Source organism: Crotalus tigris, unplaced genomic scaffold (genome assembly GCF_016545835.1).
Source record: "Crotalus tigris isolate CLP2741 ecotype Arizona unplaced genomic scaffold, ASM1654583v1 scf7180000017987.690289119674:8195010, whole genome shotgun sequence".
Taxonomy (NCBI): Eukaryota; Metazoa; Chordata; class Lepidosauria; order Squamata; family Viperidae; genus Crotalus; species Crotalus tigris.
Genome location: NW_024096758.1, coordinates 2,705,922 through 2,733,866, shown reverse-complemented (window position 1 = coordinate 2,733,866; position 27,945 = coordinate 2,705,922). Strand labels below are relative to the sequence as shown.

Below are 27,945 nucleotides of genomic sequence, written 5' to 3'. Positions count from 1 at the left end.
ATGATGAAAAAAATTTGAACTGCTTCAGAATAAGATGCTAACAAGTATAGATTAGAATGCAGTGATGTAAGCAGGGAAATGACATCATAAGACAGGATCAGAACAGGCTGGGGGCAATGTCCTGCCACCTCAGAGTTGTTTTACATTACCAGCTTGCCTGCATTTATAAGAAGAACAGACTATAAAATACCTCAATAACAACATCTCATCTACAACAGTTGAGCTGAAAAGAAGCCCACTCACCCGGCATTGTGCTAATTCCAAGAAAGGACTTCAACCTCCAGGCATGCTGGTTACTTTTTTATAAAAAAATATTCTTGTATCTTAATCAAACCCAAAGGCTATTTGGTCTAACATGTGGTTTTCAGCTAGATGTTTCTGGAAAATTCTATTTTTCCTATCCTATAATTAGCGCTACTACTGTGAGATTCAATCAAATAAGAGTACCAATTTATCCTCAACAAATAGGACTGTTGGGCATATCCAGAAAAGTGTTTATGGCCTTCTCAACTGGAGATTTTTTTCATTGTGGAGACCACAAAAAATAAAATCTGCCTCACTTCTCTAAGTTATGTGAATGGATCTAATCCCTGATGTGAGTAGATCAAAATGTTGGAATCTATCTTAAATGTAAATATGTATCAGCATTCCCCAGCCACAGTATGTGCAATCTCAATCCCCAGAATATGTGCAGCTCTACCCCAAAATAAGGCTTAATATATTTTTAATAAACAAACTCAGAATCCATCCCCCATCCGTGGTTCAAAATACCCAGATGTCGGCCATAACCATGTGATCAAAGCCCTCCCCTTTTTAGTGTGTGAATGCCCTTCCCTTTTAAGAAAAATTCTCAAGAAAATATTGAGCCATCTACCTACTTTGCACCACTACAGTAATTTACATTGTAGCTTCTGGCTATCCAAAATTAGTTAACTCTAGTACTACGCAGACATGAAAAGGTTGCTCATCCATTCCAACTAGAAGTTTTCCTGCTATGTGAGCTGTACTAGGAGGGGAAAGGTAGCCAATTACATTTGGCGATGATTACATTGAGGAAGTTAACACTGATCAAGGTGAAGTCCTGTTGAAAAAAATACGTTTGAATACAGTGTTTTTCTTTAAAAAAAAAAAAAAGGTGCCGGAACTCACACATATCATACAACCCACCTTGCCTACCCTACAAGGTTCCATCCAAAAAAGGTGCTGGAACTCCATTCTGGACATTCTATGAGAAAAAAAGCCCTGTTTGAATATATAGGCTAGTGTTTCTCAACTTTGTTTTAAGATATGTAGACTTCAGTTCCCAGAACTTTGCATTTTGAATTCATATTAATATTACATGAATTTATAGCTATGTCTCCTCTGTAAACCCAGAATTCTGGAGATGAAGTCCACACATTACCATGGTTGAGAAACACCGCTCTAGGCAATGACCTGGTGGATGGTCTGGCCATTTTATCTCATCCCAACTGGAACCTTTAAAAAAAAAACCAAAATGGTTGTTTTTCAGCCATTCTTGAGAGAAAATCATGTCTCTTTTGAATAGCTGCTTATCAAAGAGGGTTCCCACAGTTTCTGCTGGCCAAATAGGTCCCTGTGCCAAGCCTATTGGACTAAAATAATTCTATCATTGCTTCTCTTTCCATATCTCTGGGCCAGGAAAAGGAGAAAAAAATCCTTCACCTGCCACATTGCTGCATGTCATGGTGCAATTAAACCCAGAGATAAAAGGTCAGTAAAAAGACTACAATTCCTATTTTTATAATAACTTCACTAATTTTAAAATAAAACAGACAGGATGGCAAATACAGGAATATTCAAAAATTTCTAGACATGTTTGAGCAGTAAGCTGAAATTTGAAGTTCTATAACTGGATAGAGAAAATGTAAGATACAAACATAGGACAGTGTGATGCAACTTCTGAAAAGACAAATGTTATTTTGAGCTGCGTTAATAGGAATATGGAATCCAGATTGTGGGATGTTCCTGTTCCATTCTACTCTGCTCTGGTCAGACTCCGTTTAGAATACAGTGTCCGGTATTGAGCAACATAGTTCAAAAAGGACAGCAATAATGTGGAACAAATTCAGAGAAGGACTACCAAGATAGTGAAGGTTCTGGAAACCAAGTCCTATGAGAAATGCTTAAAGCAGTGCTTCTCAACGTTTGTGTGACGGCGACCCCCGTCACACAAACGTTCTGCACATGCGCGGCGCCACGCACATGGGGGCGGGGCCCCAATGCGCAGCACGCATGTGCGGTGCCCCCATGTGCGGCGCGCATGCGCGATGACCCCCCATGTGCGGCGCGCGTGCACGGCGCCGCCCCATGCACGACGCGCGTGCACGGGGCTGCCCCCATGCGCAGCACGCGTGCGCGGTGGCACCCCCGTGCGCGGCGTGCGTGCACGGCGCCGCGAAAAATGGCAGATCACCACCTTTGGCGACCCCAAAAAAATGGTCAATCGACCCCAAATGGGGTCGCGACCCATAGGTTGAGAACTGCTGGCTTAAAGGATCTGGGTACATTTAGTGTATAAAAAGATAACTGAGGGGAAATGGGATGGTAAGCTTAAAAACCTAAAAAGCTGTCTCCCCAAAGAGGAAGTGAACTTATTCTGAATGTCCCAGAGGACAGAAGCAGAAGGTCTAATGGATTCTATACAATAAAGCAGATTCAAACATGAAAAGGATCCTCCTATGCCATCTGCCAGTGAAACAGGTTGCCATATCACATGGTGGATTTTCTATCATGATGGGACTCCAAACAAAGCTGGATGGTCTAATGGTTCCTGAACAGGTAGTTGAATTAAATGACCTCTATGGTCCCTTCCAACTCTGTGATTTTATGATTCGAAGGCAAAGGCATTTACTTGCTACACTGAGCTCATTGGGATTCTAGTACACATATATAGGACAGCTGCTTTAGTTTCATAATATAACCTATAATGTTTGGCAGAGAAAAACAGAGATCTGCTATGGTAGATCAAGTAAGGTAGGGCTTGAAAGCCATCACAATTAAACTTCATATTCATTCCATCACTCCGATTTTCATTTACTCTGATTAACTTCGACAAGGATAAAGAAGTCTAGTTAGCTTAAACAATCAAGCTAACTAGGTCTGATCTGACTTATCTATTGGACAGATGGGATTTTTGACATGGATCAAAAGACAAAATTTTGTCCTGAGCTTTCAGAAGAGTTCCAGCAGTGAATCTGTACCAGACAGAGAAGTTCACAAGAAAAAAAAGGGTCATTATCATCAAGGTCTTTCAGGTGAGTCAAAAGAATGCTCTATCAATCCAGAGAACTTAAGCTGCAATACTTTCTTTTAGGGAATATGTCTATTAAAATGCAGTAACAATTGGTAACAGTACAAGCAAATTTCTTTCTCATAATCACCTATCGCCCCAATTTAGAAGCGAACTGCTGTGTACCCAAAACCAGATATGTTATTTTGGCCCATTGAATGGAAAAATCCCTCTAGCCCTGGCAGTATTAAAACAATAAGATCAAATTTTATAGCTCACTGTTTGCCAACCCTTCAAATTATTTTACATCTGTTGGCCAGACTGATCATCTCACTTTGTCTAATCATGGAGCTAATCCAATAAACTATGTTATTGATGGACCTAACTAGTTTTAGCATTCATGAAACTCAGATGTAGATGTACTCTCATATTTTTATCTTTACATATTTTAAAAAACCAGTGTAGATGAACAGAATGAAAATAAAAAGAGCAATAAAATGTGTTTATAAACCAGATAAAACCATCAGTCCATATCTAAGGATGGGATCTCATATTTCACTAAGCCAAAATGCAATTTGCTGGATTTTGGCTTAGCATATTGTAGAAACTGGGCCTCTGTAAATCTTGACTTACGGCTTAGCAACTTGTATAATTCCAGATAAGTATAGTTCATTTAATTAACTGTAGCTAGAATAATGTTGAGGATAGGTCTAAAACATGCAATTTATTGACTCATGAAGGTCTAAGCACTGAAAGATAATGGAATTGGCAACCTGTTGTAGAGAATCCTAAAAGTAGAGAAAAGCTTGAAGTGAAAATCTCAATATTCAGACCAGATCAAATAGGATAACATATATTTTGAGATCTCACTAGCTATTCAAGACAGTCAATGATAGCCAGTTATCTCCAAGAGACAAAAATAGGGTTTCTAATAACCAGCTATCTTCTTGTTCTTCTTGTGCCATATCCATTATCGGATATTGGAGATCATGTTGGTGATCCTGTTTTTGTCAGCAGCCGCACAAAAAAGTGCTGCTGAGTTTTGTCCAAACCAATCCCTTAGATTTTGAAGCCATGATAACCAACTATGGAGTCATTATAAATAATGCAGCACAAAATGCTCAGTATGAAAATCTTTGCATAGTGTGACATAACTATAAATGCAGTTTCTTTAACTTATTTATTGAATTAATCTCTATAGCCACTCATCTCACAGTAGTGCCTCAAGATATTGAATATAGGATTAAAAGCAATAAAATATTACATAATAATTATAAAGAACAATAACACAATGATAGCACAATGGCACAGAGGGCAATCAAACCTGAGTCACATAATTACAGACACGTCAAAGAAACTAGAGTGATAGGATCAACCATATTACAGATCCCATGCCTGGAAAAAAAATCCAGGTTTTTGAGAATTTATGGAACACCAGCTGGGATATGGCTAAACAAATTTTGGGGGATATGGTTTTTCCAAAAGGCAGGTGCTGCTACACAAAAAGTTTCTACTAGATGACACTGCTTAATAAATGGGACTCGGAGCATACTCACCTTATCAGATCTAGTCCAACAAGCAGTAACAGAGGAAAACAGTCTCATAAATAACTTCTGGGATCATCTATGTTAAGAAGGCAGTTTAACTGTTTTTGATCTCCATTTGAGAATAATTGGGAATTGTAGTTCTTTGGTAGCAACTGAAAGGCTTTTTAGAAACCAGCCTGACTATTAACAAGGCACAACACCAATATTGCCATTAAGAGTGTAGATAAGATTTCTGTGCTCATCCAGATAATTGAGGCCTATCTTGAAGGAGTCAATGGTGTGCCCTTTCTCAAGAAGCCATCTTCGGATTCAACTATTTTAGGCAGCTTGTCCAGTCTCCAATCTTCCCTTTCTTGAAAAGATTGCAGGTACTCAGCTACAGATAAAGTAGATTATCTTTCAGTCTAGATTTAGGCCAGCATACACATCCAAGATGGTAATGATTATGTTTGCAGATGGCTTCTGGATAATTCATGATTATTATCAGATTCCCCAACCACTCATATCATTTGGCATATGCTAAAATAAAACATGGTAAATTCTATCTATGGAAAAATTAAGTAAAATAGAGTGTTTTAAAAGATACACTGACCCAAAAGGTTTTATAATACATGCCATTCTTTTATAAATGTTATTAAAGATAATCAGATTCTTCAGAACTATAGAGTAGTCTGGTCAAATACTCTCTTAACATCATATACTAGTACTATGCTTGTTGTATATTAAAAATAAAAAGAGTATTGTCAAGACCTCTGTGTTTAGTTTGATAAGTAGAATATTTGTACATAAGATGATTCTTTAAGGCCCTTATGTCTCATTTGCAGATAGTCTGGTTGTGGATCTCTTTCCCAGGACTGAGCAAAGTATGGATTTTACTTCTGTGGGCCAAGCCACTGGCAAGGCAGTTCTGCAGAAATATCTTGAAAAAGGAGAATACCCTTCATTTCAGTCTATTGCCATGTTTGAAAGCAGTTTTGTCCAGGTAAGAACTAGCCAACTTCTCCCACTCTGGAATCCTCTGGATGTGTTCTATTGCAATTTCCACAATCCCCATCCAATGTGACTAGTTGATGGTAGGACCTGAAGTATAATACACCTAAGAGAGAGCATAACGGGGAAGAAGAGTCCTCCAAAATGTACAGGTCCTTCATGGCAAACTGCCAGTTGGAAGGACATTAACGAAATATAAATACATGCTAGGTGAATGTGAACAGTGGATACATTGGCAGAAATATTCTTGACTTGGTTTAATAGACGGTTAATTACTTGGATTCTACAGTATGTTTATAATTCAAATGAACTCAGGCAATGTATATGAATCTCCTTTTTATCTTCCTAAAAATCTTGCTAAGATTATAGACATACTTGAAGCTAAACCCAACCTCTTAATAGTCATTGCACCAGGCATTGAAGTAACAAATTAGATTTATTTTTTTTCACATACTAAGATTATAGATAATCCTCGACTTACAATCAAAATTGAGCCCAAAATTTCTGTTGCTGAGACATTTGTTAAATTAGTTTTGCCCCGTTTTGTGACCTTTCTTGCCACAGCTGTTAAGTGAGATACTGCAGTTGTTAAGTTAGTAACACAATTGTTAAGTGAATCTGGCTTCCCCATTGACTTGGCTTATCAGAAGATTGCAAAAGGTGATTACATGACCCCAGGACACTGCAACCGTCATAAATATGAGTCAGTTGCCAAGTGGCTGAATTTTGACCATGCAATGGTTGTAAATATGAAAAACGGTCATAAGTCACTTTTTCAGTGCTGTTGTAACTTTGAACGGTCACTAAATGAACTGTAACTGTTGTAAGTCAAGAACTACCTGTATAGTGATCTGAAATTAGGAAAGGTCTTTGTATACTCACAACTTTCAATGGTTTTCATGTGGCTTGAGATGGAAAGCTAGTACCTTAGTAAGCTAGTAAGAAATGCTTCAAAAATGAACAGGCTGTTTCATACTGATGGGAACTTCTACCTTGCTCATTTCCCAGATCCTGAAAATTCTTCTTTCCTACAATAGCCAAGTGCTCCCTACATCCTCATATTAGCATTCTTTGCACAATAGTTGATTCCCTTTCCCATGAAAAGCATAAGGTTTGATGGGTGAAAACAATAGCATTACCACAGAAGGATTCCAGACCAGTTTGAGAACAGCTAAGATTTATTTTCTCACTCTGCTGTGGTATCACCATAATCAATGCAGAACTAATTTTTGCTTTGATTTAGATTCTGACACTTCAGTTACATGTTAGGGGGAACATAAGCTTTATTTCTCCTCCTAGCTCTGAAACCTGATCCTGTATGAGAAATGTTAGATCAATGTTAGATCAAAGCAGGCTGAGGAATTATGGGAGTTGAAATCCATACCTCTTCAAGTTGTCAACGTTGAGAAACACTGTGCTAGATGAAGCATTTGTAGACCCCCTACAGTAATACAGACAAATCAATGTTTAGAGAGTTAACCTCTTCACTTCAATGAAGTCCCAATCTTGTTTTTTCCCTTTATTTCTCTTTCATGAGAAAGGTTTTTGTTTCTGCTAAATATATAGAGAATCGAATTACTGCTGAAGAATGTGGTTAATTCTTCTCAACACTAGCTAAATTGTTTTAGGTTTTTTTTTCTGCCTAACCACATGTATTTTCATTCTCAGCAGATGAAAACATATTATGCTAAAAGGGTTGGTTAAAGAGCTAGCAATGATACGTGAATACAAAATAAGGTTGCATGACGTTGAAATTGGGAAAATGTATATACATACCTATGTATAGACAAGAAAGGAGAGGAAAAAGAATGCACAGGTTAACAAGTGACTGCACTAGTTCCTCTTGCAATCAGAGTTTTGCTTCAGGTCTTACAAGGAAGAGTGGAGCTACACAGGGAGAAAGAAATACCAAATAAACAGGCATGTTCCTGAAGTTACTGAGGAATATGAAATCAGATAAGTAATACAAGCTAAATAATGGAAAGACCAAAATAATATGAAAAGTAGATTTATATTTGCTCATTTAGTATAGCACAGCTTTTGCATGTAAAACAGGCTAATGAATATAGCAGTACAGATTCTTTTTCTGAGGAATCTTTATAATGAACAAGAACTTACGTAAAAACTAAATTTGGAGAAGCAAAATACTTCAGAACTGGAAAATAAGTGAGTCTTTAGAAAGGCCATTGTAGTGAAAGCAATAGTCTCTCTGTAGTAACATGGCTGTGAATATTGGACACTGACAAAAGCAAAAGAGGATGGTCCATATTATGGATTTGGAGATAATTACTATCACTACTGCAGACTTGAATAACCAACTAATCAATTGTATAACAAATAAAGGCTTGCTGCTCCTCTGAAGCAAAGACCAGCAAGCAGAAACTCACTTGTTTTGTCCATGTAATGCAAGCTGATAATGGACTAAATCAAATGACTATATTTAGCAAGATATTACAGAAGTAAAAGGAAGTGAAGATAATGAATGTGGTTAGCTTGATCAAAGGGATTACTGAAAAGACCTTGAAAGAGTTTTGAATTATTGCTAAAGACAAGTCAAGATGGCAAATATACTGTAGTAACCAGTAGCTAAATGTAATTTAATAATATCTACATAAAAAATTTGCATTGGCAAGAATAGTTACCTTACTTCACAATGACATCCTCCCACTCAGAGGATGTCGTATGAAAAAAAAATGTACCACCATAAATCAGATAAAATGTTGGTTGGGTCCATGTAATTTTCTGCAGTAGATTAAAGTAGAATTATGATAGTCCATGCTTCAGTGCATTGTAGGGCTTCAGCCACTGACTTAACATATTGTACAAAACAGGCCATTACATTTAAGTTGTGTTTAAATTGTTGGGTACAGCACATTAGGAGCACTTAGCAATTATATGTTATAAACCCAGCTTTAAAGTTTAGCAAGATGAATAAACCCATCTCTTTAGATCTTTTGATGATGCAAAAGAAATGATATATAGCATACATCTCAATAGCAGTAGTGAAGAACAAATCTTTTGGGTATTTTTATAAAAATCTTTTGGGTATTTTTGTGGATTTTGATGCTAAAGAAACTATCTTAATGTTGAATTTAATAATAGCAGCAAGATTATTGGTGGGTCAATATTGGAAGAAGGATACTCTGTCTTCTTTAGAAGAATGGGTATTTAAGGTTTCTAATTTAGCAGAAATGGCTAAAATTTCTGCTTATTTAAAGGACCATTCACAAGAGAGATATTTTAATGTATGGAGAAGATGGATAGAATATGTTCAGAAGAAGTATGGAACTACAAAGTTTCACTTATTTTATGAGTAATGAATTTGTTTATAAACTTATGATGTTAAAGTTTGAAGAGAGTTAGTATGAGGGTTAGTATGATTTTGGTTATTGTATAATTAGTAAACTTAAATAGATTATGTTTAATATGTTTGTATAACCCTGTATTTGGCTCTGGGAAGTCGGGGGAGGAGGGGGGGGAGGATGGGTTGAAGTTTAAGTAGCTCAGATAAGTAGAAATAGTTTTATTGTATATAATATTGATGTTTTAATTTGGAGAGAGGAATTGCTCCGGCATTTCCCCTGGACCGCATCCGGAGCAAGAAGATAGAAGAAGAGGAGAAGTAAGTAGGAAGGTTGAGGAGAAGGAGTAGAGGGGGAGAGTAAGAGGAAGAAGAGGGAAAGAGGCAAGTTGGTTAGAGGGTGGATGCGGTTTGGGGGGAAATGGGTGAGCAATACCGAAAGTTGTGTGTATCAATTTGTTTTATTTTTTATCTGAAGTATTTTTATGAATATAATGTATTGTAAAATTGAAAATAAAAATTTTTTACAAAAAAAAAAAAAACAAATTACTTCAGTGGTGCTGTTAATTATCCCTTCTCACACATATATCCTTTGTTTATGTTCTTCCTTGAAAAAAACTTTCCTTAATATTTGCTTTTGGTATCCCTCATCCCAGGTCACAAGAAGAGGCAGGCATGTCTTCATCCACAACTCCTCCAATGAAGCCATAATAGGTATTGCCTCCACCAACAGCAAGTTGCCATTGCCCAACCTGATGTTTATTGCTCGTCCTGTTGCTGAACAGGTCTCCTCACCAGACTCACAAGCAGAGGAACTGACACTCACCAGGTAAGTTACAGAAGTCATCCAACTACACCTATTCAAAGTCTGTATTTGCTAATAGTAGGTAAAAAGTAAAGGATTATAGTGCTAGAGAGAAAAGGAAATAAAGAGGTTACCATTTGTGTAGTCTTCTGTAGACTGGACCCTCCTAGATCTGTTGAATTATAGCCAATCACGTGCTGATTGGGAGAAGATAGGAGTTGTAATATAACATAAAATGCCCCAGATATTGATCCAAATATGCATAATTAGATATTATACCTAGCTTTACCACCACCAAAGTAATTATTAAATGTTATTGCAAAAAGGATGTTTTATGACTATTAAGGGTATCAGATTGTTGTAATTCCTTTACACAAAGGAGAAGCTATATAGTGGGGGTGGCATTTTTAAAGAGCCTGTCCTGCTGATCAAAATGATCTGCAGGAAAGGTGGTCCTACAGATATGTGGGCACTAATCCCTAATCCCAGCCCTTTAAATTCTGTTCAGTGGGTAGGGCTTTCAGTAAGGGCATCGTGTAACCCATGTATCTTGCATTAGTTAGTAATTAGGGCACCACATTTTCAATCAATGGCAATTTCCAGCCACTTTCATCCGCCAACATTAAAAAATTATAAAATTTCACTTTTGAAATATACATGAACTGTATACAATGTTGCTCATTCAGACAATATGGTTGTTAATGGCATAGCATAGATGAATTTGACACATTTTGTTTGTTCATTTGTTTGGACCAATATTTTAAATGAAGGGCAAATACATCTACAGTTCTTTGACTGCTTAGACTGAAAGTTCTATATATTTATTGCTTTGGTATAATTTCAGACTCCTCCCTTTGAAGTTTGTGCGGATCTCCATTTACAATCCCAAGAAGCAACTCATCAAAATCCAGCTGATCAATGGGCGCTCTTATTACCTACAGTTTCAAGCATCTACTAAGGAAGAGGAGGCTCTGTTTGAACGCTGGTTATCACTAGTCTATCTTCTTCATCATCCTCCATCATGCTATCTCACACCTCAGCCCATCTCCCGCTCAGTAACTGATAGCCTAAGCATTCAAATCATCCCAAGTGAGGAGGAAATTGTAAGAACAAACATGGATTTACATAATTTGGCCTCTTAGTCATAAGACAATGAAAATATGGGATCTTTTGTGCTCTCTCAGCTTGGTTGTTTTCTTGCAGACATTTCATTACCAAATCAGGGCTAGTCTGATGATGTTCCCTAGTCTGGTAATGAAACATCTGCAAAAAGAAAGAAAGAAAGAAAGAAAGAAAGAAAGAAAGAAAGAAAGAAAGAAAGAAAGAAAGAAAGAAAGACAAGCTCAGAGAGTACCAACGACCCCACAGTTAAAACCATGAGCTAAAAATATTTTCTTTTATTGGCAATGGAGTTCTGAGAACAATGTCTTACAATTGAGTCAAGAATTAAACAAAAGCCTGGATTTAGTTCACAATATTTCCAGCAGAGGAATCTTAAATTATTTATTTATTTATTTATTTTATGAGACTTATATACCGCTTTAAGTGCAAGCACTCTCTAAGCGGTGTACACCAGTAAGCAATGTATATATATATTTACATTGCCCCCAACAATCTGGGTCCTCATTTTACCTACCTCGGAAGGATGGAAGGCTGAGTCAACCTTGAGCCAGTGAGATTTGAACCGCTGACCTGCTGAACACCAGCTAAAGTGGCCTGCAGTACTGTACTCTAACTGCTGCACCACCTCGGCTCTAATTATCTCTATCTGGCTGAATTATTGGAGAGCCACTCAACAAACTATTTAAAATTTATTTAACTTTAAAAAAATAGACTACTTCTTCATTAAAACCCACTCCATTTAAAAGTACTCAAACCTTTTAAATTACATTTTAAAATGAGAAAATTAGGAATTAAAAATGGAACAATAAAACCATTAAAATAATTTAGAAGGCTGGCTTAAAAATGTTCCAACATCTGTTTAAAAATTAAAGCAATTTTATCATAGCTCCAATGAGGTTGCAATACAGTATTGCATGGGTGTGGGATAGGAGAAAGCCCTTTCTGTAGAAAGAATAATGTACAGTTGATCATCACTCTTTCTTCCTATCAATCTAGACAGGGCACAGTTGAGCCAAGGAAATGTTACAGCATTCTGATTGATAATATTTATTAGAAAAGAGTTGAAAGTTACAACACAAGAATTCCAACAATTATTTACTTTCAAATGAGGCACCCATATATGGATAATATATGGGAGCAAAACCATCTTCCATTTTTGGGTACTATTATAGTAGGGGGTAGGGTTATGCCATCAAGCTAGAGTCAACTTCTAGCGACCACATAAATGAGCTATGGTGGCGCAGTGGTTAGAATGCAGTACGGCAGGCTATTTCTGCCAGCTGCCAGCAGTTCGGCAGTTCGATTCTCATCGGCTCAAGGATGACTCAGCCTTCCATCCTTTGAGGTCAGTAAATTGAGGACACAGATTATTGTGGGCATTATGCTGACCCTGTAAAGCACTTACAGAGGGCTGTAAAACACTGTGAAGTGGTATATAAGCCTAAGTGCTATTGCATTGCTATATACATTTTCTCCTAAAGAATATTTCACTATCTGCAACCTGATTCTTCAGATCTACAAAAGCATACCATTACTGTTATACATAAGTCCAATATTTTGTTGCTGGTCATTCTCTTCTTCTTTCTTTCCACTTTTCCAAGCATTATAGACTTCTCCAAAGAGCTACATCATATCTTCACATAATGCCTCTGAGGTACATAATATTTGAGTTTGGTCATTTGTGCCTCAAGTGAGAAGTCTGGGTTGGTTTGTTCAATGATCCATTTATTTGTATAGCATTCTCAGGAATCTTTTCCAACACTAAAGTTCAAAACCATCAATATTTTCTGGATTTTTTTAATTACTCTACCAAATGCTATTTTGAAGTGTATTTCTTGATTTCTTGCTGATTCCTTTACTATTTAAATAAAAGGCCAAAAGTATCCACCACTTCAATATCTTCAAGATCAGTTATATTAGACTGGTCTTTTCACATTTTTCCACTGTACATTTTTATTTCCATTATTAAAGTTTGCAGATGATCTGCATTTACAGCTATCAGAACAGAGTTATCAGCCCAGTGAGGTTTGTTAATTATTTTTCCCGCAGTTTTAAAACCATGCTTCTTCCAATCCAGCTTCCCTCAATATATACTCTGCATATAAGTTGAATAAATAAATGCATATAAGTTGAATAAGTGGAGAATATATTGTCTTACTCCTTTGCCAGGCTGGAGTCAATCTGTTTCTCCTTTATCGATCCATGCTAGGATTCATGACATATGTGTAGAATTCACACAAGGTGAATGAGGTTCTGAGGTTCCTACTTTTCTAAGGACATTCCACAGCTTGACATGGCTACTAACACAATCAAAGACTTTTCTACAATCAATGAAACATATACTGACTTTGTTTTGGTATTCTTTGCACTTTGGTAATGCTAGGTAATTTCTCCATTACCCAGCATGCATCAGCCATAATATTTCATTTTCCTTGTGGTTTCTAAAACTAACTTGACCATCTGGCATCTCCTTTTCCATATAGGGCTCTAATTTGCATTGGACAATCCTAGACATTATTTTGTTAGCACATGAAATTAAGAATATTGTGCAACAGTTTGGTCACTGTTAAATCTCTTTTCTTCTGAGTTGATATGCATATTGATTCTTCAAATTTGTTGGCCACAATGTCTCCAGAATTTCTGGCATTATTACTGCAAGTAAAATATCAGAAAAAAAATCAGGATCTTTTGATAAAATATTATTTCTGTTTAGTAGCAGCACGTGCAAAGCTTACTAATTTCCATGTCTAAATTCATTAGATATCCAATTTTATATAAATAATGCTAAAAAGATTTTCATATAAGGAGAGGCTCCAGACATTTTCCACTTGCTTAAGTGAAAATAGGGCAGTACAATAAATAATTGTCTATAATTTCCTTGTAGCAAGGCAGAAACACATATTATATGGTATATTGAGAAATTGGCCCTTTCTACTTGCTGATGCCAGTTGCTGGAACTACAGTCTTATAAGTGCCTCGGGGGAGGGGACTTGCACTATAACACACCTCTGATAATGTTCACATTCAATTTTGGTTTTATTAAGTATGTGAAATTCATTACTACAGTAAATCCCCCAAGGAAATTCCAGCTAGGATACTTTCATTAAGGCTTACTAGTGTAGGCAGGTTAGCAAGTCTCTAGCAGCATAGATCACTCCAGTCTTTTCTGCTAGATGTAACTATCTTTTTATTTCTTATTTACTCCTCAATTTCCAGGAAGAACTCCAGAAAGAATGCAAAAATGGATATAAAGAAGGATTCCCAAAAGGATTTCAAGAAGGGTTCCCAGAAAGATTTCAAGAAGGGTTTCCAGAAGGATTGCAAGAAGGATTCTCAAAGGAATTCCAAGAAGGATTCTCAAAAGGATTCCAAGAAGGTTTCCCAAAAACATTCCAAGAAGGATCCCCAAAAGGATTACAAGAAGAATTCCAAAAAACATTCCAAGAAGGATCCTCAAAAGGATTACAAGAAGAATTTCCAAAAACATCCCAAGAAGGATTCCAGGAAAGATTCCATGAAGATGTTAAAGATTCTCCATTTTCAAAGGTGCAAGAACAAAAACAGAAGGAACCAGAGCAAAAATCAATAGTGCACTTGCCAGAGACCACAAAAATGTCTCCTCAGAGCTTGGTTTTCCCTGATGAAGAATATACTGAGGATGAGCGGCAAAGAATTGAGGAGAAACCTAAAATGACCTATAGTGAAATGAAGGATTTTCTGAAATCAGAGAGCTATGAGACCTATAAGAGTGAAACTCCAAGACCTTCCAGGTAAGCCTGGAGAAGAACGGAAGCATCTGTAGCCATTTGGTAAATTGGTCATATGGATCATCCTGCCAAATCCTGTAGTGAAGAAGATCTTATTATTCTTTGATAGTACTTTGATAGTCCAGGAAGGAGAAAAAAGTCAAAAATTTCTATCTGGATATTAGAACAATATAGGCAACCAGTTTTCTCCATATAAAAACATTCATCTTATTGCCAAATGATAGGGAGAAATTTATTATACCATAGTTGCATTACTGAAGTAATTCTGGTTAATTTTTAGTTTTGCATGATACATTGAACTAAATATTAACTAAATGATTTAGGTTTCTACAATATGCTAAGCCACGAAAAATACCCTAGCCTAGTTGGATAATAACTAGGTTTAGTAGGTTTAATCTTCATTTCATCTGATTAGGTTTGTTATGTGAAATCATTAGGCTCATATGTGAGGCACCAAAGATTATCTCTAGCTACTTTAGCACACTGGCTGCAAATGCATACTGGTTACTTGTCAATTAAAAATCCACTCAAAACTTCACCATCAATTAAATTTCAAAGCTCTTCAAGTAGATGAAGAGCTGATTCATTCATTTTTCACAAATACTGTACTGTTAACTGGTGGAAAAAAATGTTGGATTTTGAACAGAAGTGCCAGGGGCTGGTTAAACAATGATTTCAAAGGTTCTCGGTTCAATTGCTAGCTATGCTTTGATCTATGCAGATGGTTTTAGAAAAGCCACTTAGACTCAGCATGGGAAGAGAAAGAATAATCTACCTTACAGGGTTGTTGAAAGGATAACAAGATAATACAGTATGTCTCAAACACTGACTACTCAGGGGTGCTATATAAATCATCACTCTGTACATCAAACATATCCTCTGGATTATGGTTGTGCTGTAGAAGCACCACAGTAGTATACAAAAGAGGAAGCAAACACCTTTTTAAAAGAGAGGAAATCACTGAACAGACTCTTGAGATATGAACATGTTCAGTGACTAAGCATGCAGGGGGTCTGCTTGGAGTTGGGAATAAAATCACAGAAGACATTCTACCTGAACAGGATCGTTTCATCCTACAAACTTGTAAGTGTGGAGTCCTTGGTGTTCTCTGAGATTCTTATTTGCTTGCAGACATTTCATTACCCAAGTAGGTAACATTATCAGTGCAGCATAAGCTCAGAGAGCACCAAGGACTCCATAGTTCAATCCTGAGTTCTTCTATTGAAACTTTGAAGTTCCCATGTTTCTCTTTTCTTGTGGCATGTGTCCCCTCCAGCAAGTGTTGAGAATCTGAGCATGATGAAATGGGAAGAAAATAATGACTACTTAGAAATATTGGTTTCATGCTGATCTCATTTGACTGGCTTTGTAAAAATGGGTAAGCATGGGAATCTGAGTATCGTAGTTCGGCTTGGTAGACTTGTCCAAAGTACCGGTACTGAAAGTAAAATATCATTGAATCCCGTTGGATCTCTGGAGGTTCTATGGACCATCAACTTGATTCTTCCAAGCAATAATCTGTAGCTTTTCCAAGGACATTCCAGTGACCACCCTGATCCTGTTCATCCATATATTTGGTGCCATCCCTTTTATTTCCCTCAATATTGTCAAGCACAGTATTTTTCTTTAGACCAACACAAAGCATGTTCATTGCCATTTACTAAGCAAAGCTTCATGGGAAGCAGTCAGTTTTTATTTATTACAGTACCAAAAAGCTATAGCTAAGCTATAATTGCCTTCAACTCTGCAGCTGGGTCACCGATAGCTCATTTGGACACATTTGCAAAAAAAAAACCTTTGGTAAATAAAATTGACCAGTTCAGATGGACCTAGTAACTCTAGATATCAGCAGTCTCTTCTCACCTTCCTTAAATCAATTTAAGATTGTTTGGTTGCTATAACAAAAAGGGACAAAATGCCATTTCTCATTCAATGGAAGTTGGACTTTTTCTTGTCCTGGCTGATGTTGACAGCTGGAAGACATCTCTGCACACAAATATGACTGATAAAGCTACTCTAAAGAGGCAGGGGTTTTTTTGTAGAGTAGGAGGGAAGGAAACTATATCATTTTAGCCTTCTTTGTGGTGGAGGGAATGTATTTTTACATAAATAAAAAAACATGAGAGACTAGAGTTCTTAAAGATAAAGTTTACTAATTTAATGTGCTTCACTCTGGCTGGGAAGCATGGGAATTGAAATTCCAGTAAGTCTGAAAGGGATCAGACTGATGAACACTGTACTAAGAAAATATTAAACTAAGCTTTAATAAGAAGAGCAGAATTATTAAGCAAACATATTAAGATTGCCCTGTAGAACATTTAAAAAACCATAAACCAACCTGGTACTAAAACAATAATCAATAGACTGCAGTTTAGCGTGAATGCCCTATATGAAATTAAATTACATACTTGAACTTGAATGCAATTAAATTTGAGTCAGTTAGTTTAGTGTGGTATAAAAAAGTTCTGACAAATTCAGTAAGGTTGTTCACATTCTGTTTTATGTTCAGTACAATAGCCATAATTTTGTCCATTTGGTGACATCTATTAGCAAGCTTCTGTTCTTTGCATTTAAAAAGCAACACTGGGAGAAAGAGAATTTTTCATTGAAATACTTGCAGTACCTGGATTTCAAAATCAGTGGCAAGTCCTACAAAAAAACTTAACATTTGTACAGCACTTCACAAACTTATCTTGTTGGAAAACTTACAATAAACCTGTAAGGTTATCTAAAATGTGTTTTAACTGCCCATTGCATATAGGGGCTCTTAAGTGGGAGTGTGGCTTGCTATAAGGAAAACATGGGATAAATCAATACAAGTGGTCCTCAATTTATGACTTAGCTGTTTGAAGTTACACAAACTTACAAGCCGGACTTGAAGTTCTTATGACTGTTTCCCCACCACGACTCTCAGCCCCATCAAGAGATTGCATTTTGGGCACTCAGCAAATGGCCTGCATTTACGTCTGTTTTGCAGCATCCTATGGCCACATGAACATAATTTATTACATTTTTGCCAGAAACTGGCAATTACTTCTTGTTTCTGGCAAAAAAATACCCACTGCAGAAAATGGGTTTACTTAACTGTGATGTTTATTTAATGATTGCCACAAAAAATGTTCTTAGAATCAAATGTGGTCACATGATGATTCACTTAACAACTGACATAATTTGCAATCATAATTCTGGGCTCAATTACAATCATAAGTAATCAAGAACAGCACAATATTCCAAAATATATATGGAGGGGATTGGCAGCAACATAATTATTTTTTACTTACCTTAACTCTAAAAATTACTTTCATTGGAGACTGTTCCCTGAAACCTAGAAGAAAAGTGCTACTCATTACACAAAAGGTTCAGAAAAATTCCAACCTCAGCTCAGGGAGGCAACGCTTTTCACATTTTTACTTGCGTGAATTTTAATTGAATTTTGAACCCATTTTGTACAAGCTGCAATATAACATGTACAAAAGTGCCAGGATTTCATTTGAAACACTGTCTGCCAACTTAGAATCAAATAAGCTTGCTAAATCAGAAACTAGCCATGCAGAGATACGACAAGTTTCTGATTGACAGAAAAACAAGTTCCGGTTAAAATAATCTTTGGAAATTAATGTTGGAATTGCCCGTACAGTTCTGGACTACTGCAATTGCAGCTTAAAGTAAAAATTCTAGATTAGTCTGATATATATTCTCTAAGCTTACATAAGGCAGCTTTCTATGTACAACTTTCCTGGATCTTTCTGACTAGCTCAGGAATTCCGGGAGTTGAAGTCCGCGGGTTGTAAAGTTACCATAGTTGTGCACCCGTTCTAGAAGACAATAAGGAATAACTAAAGCATCTAGTTCTCCCTACTATGTTGCCCAATTTTTACAGCCCAAATATGAGCCTTATCCTTGGTTCAGATAGGGGTGCCCACCACGTGAGGTCAAACGTTGAAGATGGTACTTTCACTTGTTTTTTATTTGTGTTACAAATACATGAAATTCAGATCTCACCTATGTTGAGGAACTCACTAACCTTAGGCAAGCCATTTTTCCTCTTATGTACATCCCTGCAATATAACTTACAGGGGATAATAATTTTGACTTACAGGATTGTTGTAAGGGTTATAACTAGATAATGCATATAAAGCACTAAGCAAATAGTAAGTGATTTGGTTGTGATTGTTTTTAGGAAATTCACCACAAGCAGTTTTGTAACAGGCAGTTTTTCCATGACTTCAAGTTCATCTTCACAGCCACCATTACCACGAAAATTCCCAGGTTTGTAGAAGAACTCCATTTTCACTTGTTCAGTTTCTATGCCCAGAAATTACACAAATTCCTTCTCGATAAAATTCATTTAGCTTAGCATCTACTCTACTTACTCTCACCAAGCAGAAATTAATGGGGAGGGAGATATGCAAATAAAATACAATAACAATGTCCATCAATAAGTACTTTAGAGTTCCCATTCTAAAATGGCTTTGCTAATAGCATTAATGCATTATCTATTTAAAAATAATGTGATTTAGACACATATAGTTTGATATTAGTTTGTCATGTATATTTCCACATATATACCATTATATATGTTTGTGCCTTTATTTTATTTTTTTTTTAAGAAAAACACTTTGCCTCTATGCCAATCAGCACAATTTCTTTATGTACACGGTTTTACTGAATAAACCTATCTATCCAGAAAAGCTGCACATGTGACCTGAACATGCAGCCAAACACGAATGCAAACATTCTCAAATTATTTTAAGAAATTATTTTCTATTGGAAAACTAAAGAAAAAAGAAAAGACATTTCTCTGTTAAGCAGTCAGAACAAAACATGACCAAAACAAACTTTAGAATCATAATGAAGATAACAGGAAGGTCATCCCTTTCATTGCTCCTTGAAAATGGATTATCACAAGCAGCTCCCTCAATTAGTTATATCTCAGAGTGGGACTGGGAATTATAGTCTAACTCTAAAACATCTGGAAATTGCCCAGTTGGAAAACGCTAGTTGTATGTTTCCAGCTTTGATCACAATGGGAGATCTAAAAGAAAAGAGATGGGGACAATGCCATGACAGCAGGCTTAGGATGGTATTAAATAGTGAAAATTGACTGTTTCTTTCACACAATGTATACTTTTTGTATGTATCTCATCAGTCACTTGCTTCCCAGGGTGATTGCGAAAAGAAGAAAAATAAGAAATAAAAGTAGATCAACAATTAAACAAACAAAAATAACAAAACAAACAATTGTGAGAAAAAGAAAGCATAGTAGTTACGTTAAAGAGTATAAAATGCCCTCATCACTGGAAAGGCCCTTTGCGGGTGGCTCAGAAGAGATCCCACCTGCCAGTTTTGATTCATAAGCAAGTTGAAGACATTGGGCGCATCTTCTGGAATGAAAGACCTTCTACATGGTGGGCTTCAAAAGTCACTACCCAAAAAAATGTTCAAAGGAGTTCCATCAGCATTTTGTCACCATTGGCAAGATGGCACTGAATTCTGGCTTCTGAGTTCAATTAATACATGGCAAAATGGGCTAAGCCACGGTTTATTTAATCTGGTTGCAGATTAAGCCACACTTGAATGAGTAAACAGCATACAAATATTTCTACTCATAAACATCATACATCATAAACAGTCCAGCAAGTAAGCATACCAAATTGTAAATCTGTAGTTTAAAATGCCAAAACATAATAACCTGCCACATGGATTGCTCAATACAATAAAATCAGAATTAAAGTCATGTGATGTAGCAACTGTTTGCAGGAAATAATGATTAATTATTTTTAGAGAAGGTTATGTCTCTGGGTCTAAAAACAGTTTTTTTTTTAAATTTGTGCTTAAGAGATGAAGTCCCGTTTTTCCCTCACTAGTTAGATTGCTAAAGAAGCACCTCTTAGTTACTCCCTAGCATGTCAGGAATGTCAATACAGGCAGTGAAAATAAAAAAATAAGCAAATGGAACAAGACAGCAGGATCCCTACATTGGCTGTTGGTCTCTGGAAATCTGCAAAGCAGTATTTTACTGCACACAATTCCCTTCTTTCTCCTTAGCAACAGTCTCATGACTGTCCCTTTCATCTAATCTCATTTAAACAAATACTGAGTTCTTCCTTCTCAAAAGCTTTCTGGTTCTCTCACTTTATTTCTCCAGTGATGCTGTTAGAGGAAAAGCTAACAGTAATTTCTCTTCCACTTCCTCCTGTTGTTACTAGATGTGCACACATTTAATTTACTAAACTCTAAAGGGCTTAGATCCTCTGTCTGTCTATGTACTATCAATCATGTATGTAAGGCCTCACAACCCCATAGCAGTTTGGGGCAGTATACAATATTAAACACAAATTAACAACAATAATAGAATCAAAAAAGTAAATAACTCTCTGGGGTATCAGAACGCCAGTGCTGCCATAGAAAAGGCCTATTTCAGTGATGGCAAACCTTTAATAGACTGAGTGCCCAAAAACCGCCTTGCCCCTGCCCCGCCCCACCTCTCCTGCCTGTAGGGCCACTCACCACCTCCACAGCCTGCCACAGCAGATCGCCCAGGCGGCCCAGCAGCGTCATGGTGGCCACACCCACAGCATCATCTGTACACAATGAGGCACAAGGTCAGAGTCTTGTCCCCGCTGCCTGGCTGCCATGTCCTTGGCTGCGCTGCTCAGTGCAGGCTGCGCTCGGGGCGACTCTCCTCTGGGGGGGCTGCTGGTGAGGAGGGGGCCACTGGGGGTAGTGGGGGTGGGGCAATGGCATGCATGCCCACAGAGAGGGCACTGAGTGCTGCCTCTAGCACCCGTGCCATAGGTTCGCCACCACTGGCCTATTTCCTGAGTCCCACCAAATAGGAATGTTTAATCAATGAGTAATCAAAAGATATCAATTTTGTTGGATTGAACAGGAGAGACAGACACTATAGGTAGACAGTCCCTCAGATAGACAGGCCCTATTTCATAAACAGATAAACAATTAATGCCTTTAGTTGTGATAAGATAAGATAAGATAAGATAAGATAAGATAAGATAAGATAAGATAAGATAAGATAAGACAAGACAAGACAAGACAAAATAAGATAAGATAACTTTTACTGTCATTTTTTTACTGTGGGCACAACGGCACAAATTTAGTTTCCCGCTCTCAAAGTGAAACACATACATGACACACACCTAAACATATTATATACAACATATGTATAGACCCACACTTCTACATATACATAACAAATAAATATTAAATACTGTCCATCTTGAATATATAACGGAAAGAGGAAGCTTGAGAGTTCACAAAGTTAATGCTGTATGGAGTGAAACTATGGCTGAATCTGGATGTTCTGCTACGGATACCACAAAGCCTCCTCCCAGAAGGTAACAAGGAAAGCAGGTTGTGAAGAGGATGTGTAGTGTCCCAGATAATCTTAGGGACCCTGCTCAAGCAACGCTTCTGTGCTATGTCCTGGATGGGAGGGAGGGAACTGCCAATGATCTTTTCGGCCATCCTCACCACTCCCTGCACTGCCTTCCTGTCTGAAGCAGTGATGCCTCCAAACCAGACTGTGATGCTGTATGACAGGATGCTCTCGATTGTCCCTCTGTAGAAAATGGTCAGGACAGGGGAAGAAAGATGTGCTTTTCTCATGTGATGCAGAAAATACAGGCACTGCTGTGCCTGCTTCACCAGTTTCTCACTGTTGAGTGACCAAGCCAGCTGTACATGCAGGGGTGATTTATTCATCTTATCAATCAGACAGCAGGAATTGAATATTAAACACCCCAAATAGACACACATACTTCCTGTATCCTCTTTAAAATGAGCATCGAGGAAAAGAAATTATGTTTCTTAACCATTAAAGCATTCCAAGGCTAGAACAAAATCAAGCATACCAAAGGTTAGAACAACATTTCCTATCATCATCATCATCATCATCATCTTTTTCTACCTTGGGCAATGGGTTGGATTAGAAGAACTCCAAGGTCCCTTCCAGCCCTATGATTCTTTGATTATGTCCCAAAGGGCTTTTCTCCACTTGCACTTGACCATGCACAGCCATGTCCTGACCATATCGTTTCTTCTGTGTCGTTACAAAATTGTCCATCTCATCCTCAGCCATATCTAAGGCAGCTTTAGGTCATAGTTCTTCTGGTTTCAAAGTACTATTTTTCCCCTTTAGCAGGCAGTACAATCTGACAGGTTTCACTACCCTCTCAGCCATTATCATAGAGAAGTGATCAATTACCCACTTTGGGATCATGTAAAGCAGACCTGCCTCTTCCACTCCTGGATAACTTTTCTTGGGGTAAGGAAAGAGTTCAGACATTACATACATGGGAACCCCGTGTCTTTGAGTCAATACCCACCTCAGAAAGCTGGACTGGTCTAAATCCTAGCTGACCATGCCATGCCATGCTATGCACATAGGAATGCAGCAAAGCCAGAAAGGTTAACAAATGTCTTTGTTTAATATGCCTTAATATGCACCTTAAATCAGGATACGTTTGGAGGTAGAAAAGAAATAGCAATGGGACAGCAAAGTTTATACAAGTTTAGGGGGGTTTTGTTGGCTCAAGGATTTGTATACAATCTTTGATTTACAACCACAATTGGGACCAGAATTTCTATTGCTAAGCAATCCAACTGTTAAGTGAGTCTTTTTTGCCACAGTTGTTAAGTGAATCACGCTGTCGTTAAGCAGATCCAGCTTGTACTATTGACTTTGCTTGTTAGAAGCCAGCTGGGAAGCAAACATTGATTTTCCAGTTGCCAAACAACTGAATTTTGATCACATGACCATGAGGATGCTGTGATGGTTGTAAGTGCAAGGACCAGTCCTAAGTCACGTTTTTCATTGTTATTGTAACTTTGAACAGTTGCTAAATGAATGGTTGTAACTCAATGGCTATCTATATAGCAGCAAAGAATTAGTGTATATATCTTAGCTGCCATCTAGCATCCCAAGGATGCTTTTTCACGAAGCAACTGGACTTTCTTGTTTTTCTTTGAAGACTATGACTTGGATGACTGAGAATCTCAATGGATATTTGTCATCTAGCATTCATTCAGAAATTTCTGCAATTTGCCTTGTAAGCCAATTTTTGGAGGCAATGTTCTGAATACCTTCCACAAAAAGCTCCTATAAACAGCTGTCTTCTGTGTTTTTTTAGCACCAGGCAAGTGATCACATTAGTTGTAATAGTCAGCAGATATTTCTTGTTACTGTAAAGAGCCCTGAGTATTCACAGTTCGTGTGTTTGTGTTCTTGTGTTTCCTAGTCCCCAAAAAAGAAGGAAGCAGCAGTCTTAATATAGTCACGCTTTTTTCCATTGTCTCCAAAACAATTGATGAGGGGAAAAATCAAAAGAACAAAAACTAAAGACAGTTGAAAGAAACTCAATCACTGCAGTGGAAGTAAAGGAGAATGTGAGCACCCACAAGTAAGTCAAGTACAACTTTAGCTGATACTAGTTTACAGACACATGCAGGGTGTTCTTAATGCACATACTTTCTGAATTCTGTTGGGATAAACTGTGAGCATCTACTCAACCTCATTAGCATGGTTCAGGACCTCACTTTGCTTTTGGCTCCTTTGGGTCTACTTCTAAGCTGGAAAAGCTAAGTTAATATTTCCCAGTGTGTTGAATTCCTGCATTCTGTCTTAGCCTTCCACCTAATTGGTTTCTTCTCTCTTACACTGATAATCCATTTACTCTGTGATTTTTTTTAATGACTTGGCACCTCTTATAAGAAAAGGATCTACATTTCTTTCTCATTATAAGTCTCTGTAGCCAGAAAGAGCTTCTCCAAAGGACCAAATCAGTGCTGGATGACCTGCAGGGATTACAATACTATCCAATAGTTCCAATGGAACTCTGTTTAATTATGAGCAATTTTCTTTTATTCCAGCAACCTACTAAGGCTTTATCTAGGGGTATTATCTAGTTCAGTGTTTCTCAGTGTTGGCAATGATGTTAAGATGTGGGGAGTTCAACTTCCAGAATTCCCCAACTAGCATGCTGGCTGTAAGTCCACACATCTTAATGTTACCAAGGTTGAGAAATGCTTTGCTGCTGATTCAGTCCATAATAAGAAACAACTGTTGGATTTCTTGCACATTTTACAGTTTAGCCCAGTGGTTCTCAACCTTTCTAATGCCGCGACCCCATAATACAGTTCCCCATGTTGTGGTGACCCCCAACCACTTATACATCACTGGGTGCCAGGGGCGTGGCCAAAGAAAAGGGAGAAAAAATGGCGGACAGCCTTGTTTGGCGACCCCCGTGAAATGGTCGTTCGACCCCAAATGGGGTCCCGACCCACAGGTTGAGAACCACTGGTTTAGCCAAATTCACACACTTTCCCTGCTTCTTCAGGAAGAGAATGAAGGAAAGCCTAAATCACATCTGACAGAATGCATAAGCAAACTCACAGCCCTGATACAACTGTGGAGCAAGCTTGCTGAGGAAAATGCAGATTTATCTGTATAACTGTGATTTATAGTTGAACATTTATCCCATTTTTACATGCACTGTATATATAACTACAGTATTTAATTTAGTAGGACTTTGGGCATAAATTTGTATTGCGTCAATCCAGTTCTAAAAAGAAGTATGTCCAGGTTATTAGCTGAACCCCCTTAACTAATAAAACCTTTAACATTGTTTTAACAACTATATTATTATACTAGGACTATTAAAAGGGCAGGGAGTTGAATAAAAGAAAAAAAATCTCTATAAGCACTTCTACTTTATTATAATTCCAGAGGTATAATAAGATGTTTAGCCATATATTTTTCCATTTATCATGCAGTGACATCTGTAGAGGGATTCAAAAAGTTAAGATGGCAGGTACAACCACACAATGAAACTCCGCCATTTTTCATGCTTGTGCAATGCATGCAATGTACATTTAAAAGGTCTGATATTGCACATTCACATCTAGTCTTGATTTTTAGAGATACACCTGCCTTCCACAGATTCCCCTGTCTCTGGAAAAAGCAACCAGGACCAAACTTTTTATACCATCCAATTGAAAGGAAATTCTTTTTATGGAATATTTTTAATGTCGGTTTTACATTCCAAGAACATTGTGTATCTCAGTTTAACTCTGCTGAATTTGTAATATGAAAGTAATTGGACAGTTCAATTCTATTTTAAATTTCAGGAGTTTTCTTGCACCACAAAATCAGAGATACTTTATTTTGGATTCATTAACTGAACAAAAGTTTAGATTCTACTGGTGGGTGACCACCTGGAAAAATAGATAATACCTTCTAACACTAAAATTCTAACAGTCCACAAACTGGACTTTTTTGTACAGATCAAGGAGAAATTTGTTCAGCTTGTCCTCTTTATGAAATGCACCTAGTTAACATTTTTTATATCTTTGTGTAACAATATTTGTATATGTCAGAACTGGGCCCAGAGGAGACATTCAACGTTTGCAAGTGTGCCTCTCCATGTGATCAGTGCATATTAACTGTTCCTTTTTTTCTTTTTCTTTTTCTTTCTTTCTTTCTTTCTTTCTTTTTTTTTTTTGAGTGCTCCTCTGTCTGCACCATCCACTTTCCCCAATGTTGTCACTTTAATGATCTCTCCCACAGTGCAATTAAACTAGATTTCATCTTTGACTGGTCATTTTTTTTTATAATCAAGGTAATAGATAATTGAGCCGTTGCTTAATTTCAAGGACAGGAGCCAACTTGCATTCTCCGCAACATTGAACATAAAGAGAAAACCTGACAGATCTAAGGTCTATTAGCTTTAGCAAAATTAGCTAGTAGAATGGGCAGGGGAGCATAAACTTATAGGATGGAGAATTTTATCAATGGTGTCTATCTTTTTTTTCCCCAATTCAGCATTTGGACTTGGACTGATTCTTTTTAAGAAATGTGTTTAGCCATTCATAAAAATGGCTAAAGATCCTACTATAAAACATATAATCTCCCCAAGGAATATTATGGTAAAGGTGCCTCAAATGGATAAGAGCTTATCATTATTATGCATTATTATGCATTATTCACCTAACAACTGCAGTTATTCACATAAAAACCATGGCAAAAATGTGTGACCTACTTAATAATTTCCTTGCTGAGCAACATAAATTTTGGTCCTAACTGTGGTCATAAGTCGAGAATTACCATAGTGCAGCACAAAAGCTTTGCTTAGATATACCTGTCCAGAAAAGAATACAAAGGGAAACTGGAATAGTAGGGACTAGTGTCTTAGAGAATCAGTGAAAGGTCATAGGACATTTTCCCCTTCTTTTGAATTGATATAGTTTTTTATTAATCTAGCCCAGTTTGATAACTATCTCCGTCACAATCATAAATTTCCAAATATGTTTATAGACTCAAATGAGTGATCTGTGACTTTACATACATGGTGTTAATGTATAAAATATTAAATTATTAGTATCTCACTTTTATATCTGATCTACTGGGTTCTTTTAAAGAGAGATATTACCACTGGATAATGAACATACAAATATATCAAGTATTTATTTGATCTTGATGATAGCAATAGCAGTAGCATTACACTTTTATACTACTTCATAGTGCTTTACAGCACTCTCTAATGGTTTACAAAGTCAGCATATTGCCTCCAACAATCTGGGTCCTCATTTTACCAACCTCAGAAGATGGAAGGCTAAGTCAACCTTGACCTGGTCAGAATCAAACTCCTGGCTGTGGACAGAGTTAGCCTGAAATACTGCATTCTAACTACTACGCCACCACAGCTCCTTGGATGATAAGCCCTTCCTTAAGTTTGTAAAAATTATTTGGCTGATTGCAGAATACTAAGCAAGCTTCCAGGTCTTCATAAAGCTTTATCAAACTCAATAATAAATGCAAAGGATGAGGAGAGAAGGAAAACAAGATAAATTTGCTGTTGAAATCCCAGCATATTAATCTGATCACAGGCTGCTTCTAGATAAGACTATTATTGAGCAATCAATCCTAGCTTTTTCACATAATTTGATTTGGTTCAGATAATACTGTCTTTCTTGTAATTTCTCCCATTGTTTTCCCACTATTTCCATTTTATTGACAGCAACAAAAAAGATCCATTAAAGAGGGAAAGACAGAATAATTGCCTGATGACTTTTGACTGATGGATGCTTCAAATAGTTCTAATCTTAAAATGTAAATGAAGATTGCAGAGTTAATTGGATGGTGTTCT

General features: G+C 37.2%; 1 protein-coding gene across 2 annotated transcripts; it reads left to right on the top strand.

The window, feature by feature from the left end:
• The first annotated feature begins 102 nt into the window (after positions 1-102).
• Positions 103-27,945, top strand: LOC120309076 (protein FAM71B-like). 2 transcript variants are annotated; one of them, XM_039345894.1, is made up of 10 exons: positions 103-284; positions 1,660-1,731; positions 3,146-3,275; positions 5,622-5,779; positions 9,745-9,917; positions 10,738-10,996; positions 14,232-14,785; positions 18,963-19,051; positions 24,040-24,201; positions 27,817-27,945. In XM_039345894.1, exons 3-9 carry the CDS (start codon positions 3,146-3,148, stop codon positions 24,138-24,140), a joined length of 1,464 nt encoding a protein of 487 aa, XP_039201828.1. In that variant the 5' UTR covers positions 103-284; positions 1,660-1,731; the 3' UTR covers positions 24,141-24,201; positions 27,817-27,945. The 2 variants fall into 2 exon arrangements, with proteins under 2 accessions (XP_039201828.1, XP_039201829.1); XM_039345895.1 differs by lacking the exons at positions 18,963-19,051; positions 27,817-27,945 and having other exon boundaries at positions 24,040-24,186.